This window comes from Corylus avellana, chromosome ca5, assembly GCF_901000735.1.
Source record: "Corylus avellana chromosome ca5, CavTom2PMs-1.0".
Classification (NCBI taxonomy): Eukaryota; Viridiplantae; Streptophyta; class Magnoliopsida; order Fagales; family Betulaceae; genus Corylus; species Corylus avellana.
The window spans coordinates 32520601-32531218 of record NC_081545.1 but is presented as its reverse complement, the minus strand read 5'-3'; the positions used below and the strand labels follow the sequence as shown (position 1 = coordinate 32531218).

The 10618-nt window shown below is 35.3% G+C and overlaps 1 protein-coding gene across 6 annotated transcripts; it reads left to right on the top strand.

The window, feature by feature from the left end:
* Positions 1–1636: 1636 nt before the first annotated feature.
* Positions 1637–7797, top strand: LOC132180426 (KH domain-containing protein HEN4). 6 transcript variants are annotated; one of them, XM_059593240.1, is made up of 9 exons: positions 1637–1754; positions 2988–3032; positions 3123–3586; positions 4150–4578; positions 4675–4932; positions 5024–5290; positions 5556–5623; positions 5948–6022; positions 6205–6621. In XM_059593240.1, the coding sequence occupies exons 2-8, from the start codon at positions 3008–3010 to the stop codon at positions 5997–5999; spliced, it is 1563 nt and encodes a 520-aa protein (XP_059449223.1). In that variant the 5' UTR covers positions 1637–1754; positions 2988–3007; the 3' UTR covers positions 6000–6022; positions 6205–6621. The 6 variants fall into 6 exon arrangements, 5 of the variants coding, with proteins under 5 accessions (XP_059449223.1, XP_059449222.1, XP_059449220.1 ...); XM_059593239.1 differs by having other exon boundaries at positions 1637–1973; XR_009440150.1 differs by lacking the exons at positions 5948–6022; positions 6205–6621 and adding exons at positions 7169–7290; positions 7393–7797 and having other exon boundaries at positions 1637–1973; positions 2988–3586.
* The last annotated feature ends 2821 nt before the right edge of the window (positions 7798–10618 follow it).

Below are 10618 nucleotides of genomic sequence, written 5' to 3'. Positions count from 1 at the left end.
TAATTGCATTAAAGGAAATATCAACGGAACATGGCATAACAACCTAAAAAAAAAAAAACTACAAAAAGTTTTGAGCGGATATGTAAAAGAAAAAACAAATCTTAACGTCATCAACCTACACAGACCAATTAAAAAAAAAAAAAAAAAAACTACACAGACCAATGATGAGCATGGAGACCTCTCCACTAAGGGACATGTGGAGAGGTCTCCACATGCCTCTACGCATGATACAGCAAGAGGCAGCAGAGTCAACGCTCAAATTTAGAAGGGACATGTTGAATATTTAATAGTAGCATAATTATATTGTCATGTTGTATTTTTTAATTAAACTTTAACTCATATTGAGAATTAAGTGAATGTGAAATTTCCCGGTTTAAACAAATTTGTGCGCAATATATAAAACAATTTATTCGACACATAAAAAAAAAATGATGATTTATTAATTTTTTAAATGATTTTATTCATAAAATGTTTAATAACAAGTTCCAAGAGATAAAAAGGGGTATTGTAGTTATATTTAAACGAGTATAAACGATTTGTATTTATCTTTTTACTAAAGTATATATAAAATGAAGGAAAAAAATATTTATTTAGTCCCTATATTTTGCTATTCTTTCAACTCAAACTGATATGTGCTCAAAAATATGTTGTCCAAAATGACATTGTCACCGACTTGTTTAATAAAAACCAATTAAATGTACACAAAGACAGTTTCCCTTTTTTGGCCTTTTATTTGACTTTTTTTTTTTTTGTTTGGCCCGTTTTGGGGCTCACTTTAAACAATTTTTCTTTTACTTTTCATGGCCATTTTAGCATTCAAAATTGCTATATACCAAAATTCTTGTTAGTCACTTTCTACAAATCTATACAACATATAATACATATAAAATCACTACAATTTTTGTAAATCATCACTTCACTTATAGTTTTATACACAACATACAAACAAATATATATAATAAAACTATATATATTTTTTTAAAAAAGTGGTTAGCCGTTTTCAAAAACTCAATAACCGCTAATAGCTAATAGCTAGGCGGCTAGCGATTTTTAATAACCGCTTTTAAAAAGCATTAGCGGTTAACGATTCTAAATGTTACATGAATTCACTTTTACAACGAATTTACAAATTAACATGTGACATGGTGGATAATTATGCTTATTGTAAAATTATAATTTTATCTTTAAAATAAATAAAACTTATAAGAAAAAAAATAGCCACCCTTTACTAATTTAGGAGCAACCTCGGAGGCTGGTTGCCTCCCATGGTTGAGAGGTGCCAAATTACCCCTACTAGGACGGCCGAGAATCTATATACGTATTTAAAAATTATATATTCGTTAAACTTATAATGATCATTATTAAATTTTGATTCAATAATAATTTTAAAAATCATACCACCTTAAATTAGATAAAAACCGACAAAAATCATAGTTATAGCATTATCCATTTAATAATTTTCGGTCAAACAAAAGTGACCAGTTACATTCTCAGCTGATGCTGCGAACCATGGTCACAAAGTTAGTAATTTTTCCTAAAAAAGGAAAAAAAACCGGGAAACGTCTTCATAATTTGTGGAATATTTGGGGCGAGAATGGTAGTTATCAGAAACGTAAGGGGAGGAAGATATAATATACACAGGAATAAAAGCTACATAAAGCAGGTCGGTCAAAACCCTACAAATCCAGAACGCAGAGCTCGTACCTAGCAAATTTCCCTTCACGCAAACTTTCCTCAGACCCACTTTGTTCAAGGTCTATCCCCAGTTTTTACTTCTACCCCCTCAATTTCCTCCTATTTACCACCCTCTCCATGTTCTTCGCAAATCCTTGTTCTTATTTGGGAATTAGGGTTTAAGGGGCTGTTGGTTTCTCAGATCTACGTTTTAATTGGCATTTATTTTTGTATTCGTCGCCTTTTTCTGTTACTTATCGGTCATAGTTTTACTTGTTGAACTTGAACTCGACGAAAAGGTTTACTTCTTCACACTGTAAACTATTTTTTCTGTTTGTTTTGATGGAAACTATTTTGTCGGTAAATTTCCCGTGGACTTTTTCTTTTTCTTCAAGGCTTTAGATTCGTGGTGCTTCACTGTTGCAATTATCTTTTAGGGTTCTTTTTTTCTTTTTATTTCGTTGTAGAATTCTTTGATGGAATTGCGATTTTAAAATGTTCTGCTTTATGATTCTGAGAAATTATTGTTTTCTATGATGCACATAAGAGTTCGAGTATGGGATGAATCATATGCGAGGATGTTATGGTATTAAATTTCACTTTGGCTTGCGTTTTGGGTTAATTGGGTCATGAAATCATAGCTAGTTTTTAACATTGAATGTGGCTTGAGTGAATGCTTGTGATTTTATATATTGGGTTTGTCTCACGTGCCCAACAAAGCTCGTTACAGTATTGAACTCGGGTTTTGGTCTTCGATGTGATTGAAATTTGTGGGGTATGGTATTTTTGGATTCTCTTTGAAGAATGTTATTGCCCAACAAGACTGGAAGAATTTGTTTTGTGTAGCTTATCTGGATTTATAATGTCTTTATTAATTCAGCGTCAATGATAACGAATTTCTCATCTTTTGCTTAGACCAGAGTCTAAGGACTCGCCCTTTTTCCTATTTTGATTGTGTAACTGATGGTTTAGGGGCAATTGGCAAGGATAGAGATTTTAGTGTATTTATTTGGGATTAATTTTATTTACCTTCATATTCTGGAAAAGGAAACTTTTCTTCCAATTTTCTTTTAAAGACGTCTGCTAGTGTGGTAATATGGAATTGCATACGTTTGATTATCCTACACAATTTTTATTATGTTATCTTTAGTGTGTAAGAGTAACACAAGTTTTTTATCCTGCAAATTGGTTTCTAAAAACTTTTGGTGTGGTCGTTTTGAACTGAATTTGTCTAATCCATTTAGCTGTTTGAAGATATTCTTTTTGTTTCTTTGGGTATTTTCTTACCTGTGTGCGCTTTGATTTGAAAACAGATATCAAGTAAATTCTTCTAATGGCTGGTCAGAGGAATACTTATGGTAAGCGTACCAATTCTCAGTCTGACTATTCTGACAATGGAGGAAATAAAAGGAGAAATCCTGGTGATGATAGAGACCAATTTGTTATAGATTCAGAAGATACTGTGTACCGGTATTTGTGCCCTGTAAGAAAGATTGGAAGTGTTATCGGTAGGGGAGGGGAAATTGTCAAGCAGTTGAGGGCAGACACTAAATCGAAGATTAGGATTGGTGAGACAGTGCCCGGATGTGAGGAGCGTGTTGTTACAATCTACAGCTCCAGTGATGAGACTAATTCCCTTGAAGATAGTGGTAATTATGTTTGTCCCGCTCAGGATGCTCTTTACAAGGTGCATGACAGAGTTGTTGCTGAAGATTTGCATGGTGATGATGAATCTGATGGAGGTCACCAGGTTACTGCTCGGCTTCTTGTTCCATCCGATCAGATTGGTTGTGTCATTGGAAAAGGGGGACAGATAGTTCAGAATATTCGCGGTGAGACTGGAGCCCAAATTCGCATTCTTAAGGATGAACATTTGCCTCCTTGTGCCTTGAGCTCCGATGAGCTTGTACAGGTGATCTGGATGAATTGTGTCCAAACTTTCCTTATCTTGTTTGGATTTGTACATTATACTTTAATTCCCGTGCTTTTGTTCCTGGATTTTTTTGGAGCTGTTTTATGTTCTCAATGCCAAGTAATTATAAATTTCATAGCTGAAGAAAATATTATATTTTTATATTTACGGAAAGCATTAGCTTGTTTTACGGAAACTTACATTTTGGAGAATAATGAAGCCTGACATGCTTATTGCTTGACGGATTTGCAATCTTACTTATTTGGCTGGTCGTAATTAGTTTTACTTTTGGGGGAACATGTCATTTGGGTTTAGAGAGGAGACATCTGCTCAGGGTATTGATACTGCGATTGTTAATATTTCTTGTATGTAACTTTTGTATTACTTGGTCCTTGTTGAATATGTGTGCTAGTAATTTGAATTCATCTGTTCCATGTGTGCGTGCTTGTGTGTTTTATGTTTACTTTTTATATTTTTAGCTGAAAAAAATTTAGTGTTGGGGTAGAAAACCTGATAATTCTGTTTACTTATTTTTGTGTTAATTTGTTTGTTATGTGCTGTAGATAACTGGGGAAGCTCCAGTTGTGAAAAAGGCCCTGTCTCAAATTGCGTCTCGCCTTCATGATAACCCATCACGATCTCAGCATTTGCTTACTTCTTCTGTGCCCAATATGTACGGATCTGGTGGTTCACTTATGGGTCCATCTGCTGGTGCCCCGATTGTTGGCATAGCTCCACTGATGGGTCCTTATGGAGGATACAAGGGTGATACTGGAGACTGGTCACGCTCCTTATACTCTGCTCCGAGGGATGAGGGATCTTCAAAAGAATTTTCCCTTCGTATAGTTTGTCCTACTGGCAATATTGGAGGTGTGATTGGCAAGGGTGGTGTTATAATCAATCAGATAAGACAAGAATCTGGGGCAGTCATTAAAGTTGATAGTTCGGCTGCTGAAGGAGATGATTGCTTAATAACTATATCAGCCAAGGAGGTAAATATTTCTATACGTTTGTACATGTTTTGTGGGCACATTGATATAGATATTGTATTATATAGGTCTGATGATTTCTAAACTCTGCTATAACAGTTCTTTGAAGACTCGTATTCTCCAACCATAGAAGCCGCTGTGCGATTGCAACCCAGGTGCAGTGAGAAAGTTGAAAGAGACTCAGGAGTTATCTCATTCACAACCCGCCTACTTGTGCCGACTTCACGAATTGGCTGCCTTATTGGTAAAGGAGGAGCTATTGTGACTGAGATGAGGAGAGTCACCAAAGCTAATATCCGCATACTCTCAAAGGAGAACCTTCCCAAAGTTGCATCTGAAGATGATGAGATGGTGCAGGTAAGAGATCATCTTGGAAATGTGTCTTTTCTGATTATTATTTCACTGATTTATGTGGTTCATATGGATGCTAATAAATGTTGATAATCAGATTGCTGGAGACCTTGATGTTGCCAAGGATGCTCTTATGCAAGTTGTCACACGCTTGAGAGCAAATCTTTTTGATAGGGAGGGTGCAATGTCTACGTTTCTTCCCGTTCTGCCTTATCTGCCTGTGTCAGCAGATGGTTCTGATGGTTTCAACTATGAAAGTAGAGATAATAAAAGACATGGACGTGGGCATTCTTATTCTGGCGGTTATGGTGGCTCAAGTGATATGGCAGGTGGTGACAGTTATGGAAGTTATGGAGGCTCACAGGTATTTTGTTAACGGTTTATATAGATGTATAACAACCTTTAAAAAAAATAAAAAAATTGTTTTACCTTTGTTTTCACATTTTACACTGTAAGCTCTACTTTTGTTACTCAAATTACTCCTTTTCCTTTCCCATTTCGATATTTGTACTGCTGTGCAGTGTGTAATCTATCCAATGCTTTGAAATATGTTGATCGGTTGCAGTCATGCTCAACTGCTTTCCTATTTCTTCTTTTGGTTAGAATGACAATCTTCCTATCATTTGTAGATTGGAGGTAGTGGCAGTGCTTATGGAGCTTACGGAGGTCATCCTTCGGGACGTACTAGTAATACTGGGTAAGAATTTCTCTTTCTTAAGTGTTCTTTTCATATACTTGGCTTGTGCTTTCTTTTTGTTCTCTAATACTTTTATGAATGATTATTGGGTAACGCTTAAGGTTGACAGCCAGTTTAAACCCTTTGGTTAAACCTTTGTGAATACAAATCCATAAAGTTCCTAATTACATGCCTCAGAACTTGGAATCAATGTCTGTTTACTAGATTTTTTTTTTCTTATGCATGTGTGCTGGAAGTTTTCTAGTGTCGATCTTTTTAACTGTGGTTACTGATTTCAATGGTTGGGTTTTGAAACTCCTAGAACCTGATTTTACCTTTTGTTAGCAGGATGTCAGGACAGACCCCTGTTTCTCGTCGGAGAAACTATGGTTACTAGAGTTTGTTGATGGGTACCTGCAGGTAGACTATGGTTTTCCTTCGTCCTTTTTCCTGTCTATTGATATAACTGGAAATTTCCTCTAATATAGCCCAGTCTCATATTAGCATATGGCAGTTTGATATCGTAACCTGTCCAATCTCCCTGTATACAGAATTCTGATGCTCTTGTTTTACCTGTTGCCTTTCCCTTCCCATCAAAACAGCTGAGATCTGTGAAGCCTGAAGCCAAGCCTACTGCCTAAACCGGAAGACCAGATGAACCAGGGTTTGACATATGGCCTACCTTGACGCAACTACATAGAGTGGAGATCTTCTACACATTTAGAATTGCCATGTCCATGACACCAAATTTACCAAGCTTTATCTTGTGCACCCAAGAACCTATATGTCCGGATTGCCTTTATTGCTGCTTTTTGTTCCAGTTCACATTTCTTTAAACTAAAAACCTTGTTGCTTCCAGCCTTAGTTGTATTAGTGTTGGAATTTATATCTGACGATTCTCTCAGCTATGTAGTCTGATCTTTTGTTGCAGTTTTAAATAACCTGGAATTAAGTTGATCCTCTGAAACTAAACGAATTATGGCAGGAACTCATGTTATCTCAATTTCAGTATTGATATTGATCCTTGTGCCATCTAAAAGCAGATATCAATGCGCTGCTATTTTCGGCTTCATAATCTATTAGTTGTGATATCAGTCTGTATCTGTGTAAGTTAAGTTTGAGGATCTGACTGAAAGTGAGAAAACTGTGTTTAGTTTAGTGTTCGGTTTCATGATTTCCTGTGACTTTGTGAGCCAATGGAACTGCTTTAAACAGCACTGTGAAGCACAAATAATGTTAATACAGCAGAATATTTAACTTAACCAACCATGTCTCAACAATATTTCCTAGGTATGGGAGTTGGTGATTATGGAGCTGACTGTTTTTTGGATCGCCAATCAGGTGTTGACCCAATAGTTCTTATCTTTCAACTTCAATAATACATGGGCTGTATCAGCAAAATGAATGCTTCATAGAATTTTCTCGTTGGCAGTTTAATTGGCTTGCTAGCATTTTCATTTCTAAATCAAATATTTAGTGATACTGATGGAGTTCATAACTAGAGAGATTATAAAGACGCCAACTTTTTGAGGGTCTTGTTGTCTGGCAATTTTTGTGCATGTTCAGGTAAGACGGGGGAGTTGACCTGTGAGTGGTGTGTAGCATGCCATTTGATGGATGCTTGGATCTTCGCATGCTATGGGAAGCTGATTTGGAGATTTGTTGTGGGGTGGTTAATGATTCATGGGGTAGGTCGGTTCTTTTCACACATAAAAAGTGGGCTATAGATTGGGATGCCAATTCTTGCTCATTGAATGCAGTAGGAGTCTCATGTTCAATTCATTTGGCAGGTTCTATGAGAATCCTCGTCGTTGAAGGCAGGTAAGATCTCTGGCTAAGGACATCAAAAGCAGGCAAGTTCTTATTTGGTTTGCAGAAATTTAAATTGCATATGTTTTTAAGTTTTTAGTATCTTTTTTTCTAGTTAGATGAGTAACTGGTAATTGCACTTTATTTCAATTGCGTGTGTGTTGCTGTTGTTGGCGGTGGCGTTTACAAGGAGGGAGGGAAAAGCCCCCCAGTGTGGACAGCCCCGTCCCCCTCCCCCTCCCCCGAAGTATAAATCCAGGAAAACCACCAAGTGGGTTCGCTATATATGCTAGTTGTTTTCAAACTATTTTATAGTCTGATTGAAGCTGTTGATATTATTGAATTATTTTTGAGAAATGTTGAGGTCTGAATCCTATGTCCTTCCAGCCTGCATGCTTTCAATTTTGTTTGATTTTTTTTTTCTATTCTAGATAGAAGACTCGTTGGAGACGAATCATCGCCACCCAACTTTGGATCATTATAAATGTTCGTTAGTCAGGCCGTAGGATTTCTGAGCTCTTGAATCTGCCACGTCACTACGTTTGCGAGAGATAGACCTCAAGCCGAAATAACATGGTAAAAATTATATACCATGGGTTCTATTTCTGCAAAAAAAAAACAAACACTTTATGAATTATTTAAGCAAAAAAGTATACCCGTCAAATGGGCTTTGGGGTTGAGCTTCGCAGAACCTGACGATTAAAAGAAGTTTTTTTGTTGGGTTTATGTTAGCCCAAAGAAGTCGAGAGGCAGTGGTATGAGAAGTGGGACTGTTTCTTATAATTAAACTTTTTAATTGCTAGGGGTAATTACTTTTTGCTCTCATGAACTATAACGTCATGATACTTTCTCCTCATGAACTACTAATTATTATAACTGATTCCATCAAACTACTATTTTATGACAAAAAAAACCCTATTTTGTCAAACAAATGAATTAAAATTGATAGTCATGTGCAAGTGATGTGCTATTTTAAATTTTTTTTCTTTTACTTTTGCCCTCATTTTAAATTGTTTTCATGTGTTGAATTAGGGTATGGGAGGGTATAAATGTCGTTTTCTTGGTCTGAAGTGAGGGCAAAAGTAAAAAAAAAAAAAAAATTTAAATAGCACATGATTTGTACATGACTGTTGTTCGTCAATTTTAATTTTTTTGACTGATGGAATGAAACTTTTTGTCATAAGACAGTAGTTTGATGGCAGGTGTCATAATTGATAGTTCATGGGGGAAAGTGGCAAGGCCCTGTAGTTCATGAAGGCAAAAGGTAATTACCCTAATTGCTATGTCTTTAGTCAATTGCTAAATTAATACAATACAAACATCTATATAGACTTGGGCTACTGGCTAGGATGCGTGCTTACGGGGCTGTTCTATGTTGTGGCCCAGGTCTAGGTTTTAGGTTTACTGATTCAATTGACAGGCTAAGTTATATGTGTCACAACTTTATCAACGTTTGGTATATTTTAAGAGAATCAAAACAGTTGTTTATAACGTTTTTAGTGGTCTGTGATTTGTTTGGACCCAACTTTTGGGTAATAGATGTTTACCGAAAGAGTAATGCTATTTAATAAAATGTAATATATTTCTTTCTTAACCAAATTTGGTCCTAAGTGAATGGTAATATATATTTTTTTCTAAAAAAAAAAAACTGACCATAAAGAGTTCCGTCCAAATATGGTCCCAATGGTGTCAACAGTTGGCAAACACCCACACAACAATGTCAATTCCATGGTTTCCGTCACTTGACCGGGCTCTTGATCAATTATCATTCAATTTTACCATTAATTGATCTTTTCGTGGTTAAAATTATGTAACGTACGACTGCAATGCAAATGATTAGACCACGTCCTCCGTGGCTGGAGAAAAGAAAATCAAAGTTGGTATTTCAGCAAGGACGCCCTCCATATTTGGACTTATAATACTTTGAAAAGAACTAAAGTCACTCAAAGTTGTCCTTAAGAGATACTTCAATCGATTGGGATCATGCGTAATGAAGTGAAAGTAACTAGTTTGAATCTCCATTTTTCTCTTGTGCAGACATGTCAAAAAAAAAAAGTCGCTCAAAGTTGGTACTATAGCCTATAGGAGTCTATGATAATTAGGAAGAAATTAAAGTCAATTGATCTACCTATGCCAGACACAATTGATCCTGCCCTAGCAATCCTATTAACAACGACATATGGTGAGACAAAACGCATATAAATTAATCAACCAGTCAACATATTTGGTTGCATGTATTGCGATCCGAGATTCACACAAATATGTCATTAGATGCAATAATATGGAAATTCTCTTTGCCAGACACATATCATGTTTATTAAACATCTTGTTTTTTTGTCTTCTATTTATGTTCTCAAAATAACACACATAAGCAAACAACTCAAAACACAATAAACTCATCAAAATATAAAATATATTGTTACTTTTATCTCCCAACACTTTTTCAATCTAAAAATAAAAACCCCAAAACACAATAATAAAATATTAAAACAAATAAATCCAACCACTTGGCGAAACTCATAACTTTTTTTGAAAAAAGTATATAAGTTTGAGTAATGCTATAAGTCTTTCTTGTATCTTTTTTGAGTCCCTCCAAGAATAATAGAACCATTAAAATCACCATTTGACTTGTGATTAATCATTATTAGATTTTGATTAAATGATAATTTTAATAAACACATCATTCTTGAAGGGACTCAAAAAAGATACAAGAAAAACTTATAAAATTACTATACAAACCCATCTCTCTAACTATCATACAATGTACGGCATAAGTTCATCCAAACTTGCAATTAAAACAAGGTTTCTCCTAAATTATTAAAAAAATTGTAATTTGCATCTTTTGACTAGCAAGAAAAGACAAAACACTCCTAATTTTTCTCCTAATAAATTCAATATTTAAAAAAAAAAAAAAAAAGAAGGCAACCCATGGTGGCCATGGATTTGGTGAAGACTGAAGTTCCATGTGGATCGGGATTTCGAGCAGTTGTTGGAAAATTGTCTATAAAAATAGCTGAAATTTTGGCCATTGAATTTCATCCAATGTTTTATACACGGCAACATGCCCATTTAATTAAAATTAAAAAAAAACTAAAATAATGTTTAAGTTTTAAAAAGAAAATATAGAACAAAATAATAATAATAAAAAAAGTTATAAAAAAAAAAAAGTATGGGCCACCCCATATGAGACTTGGCCACCCCCAAGTG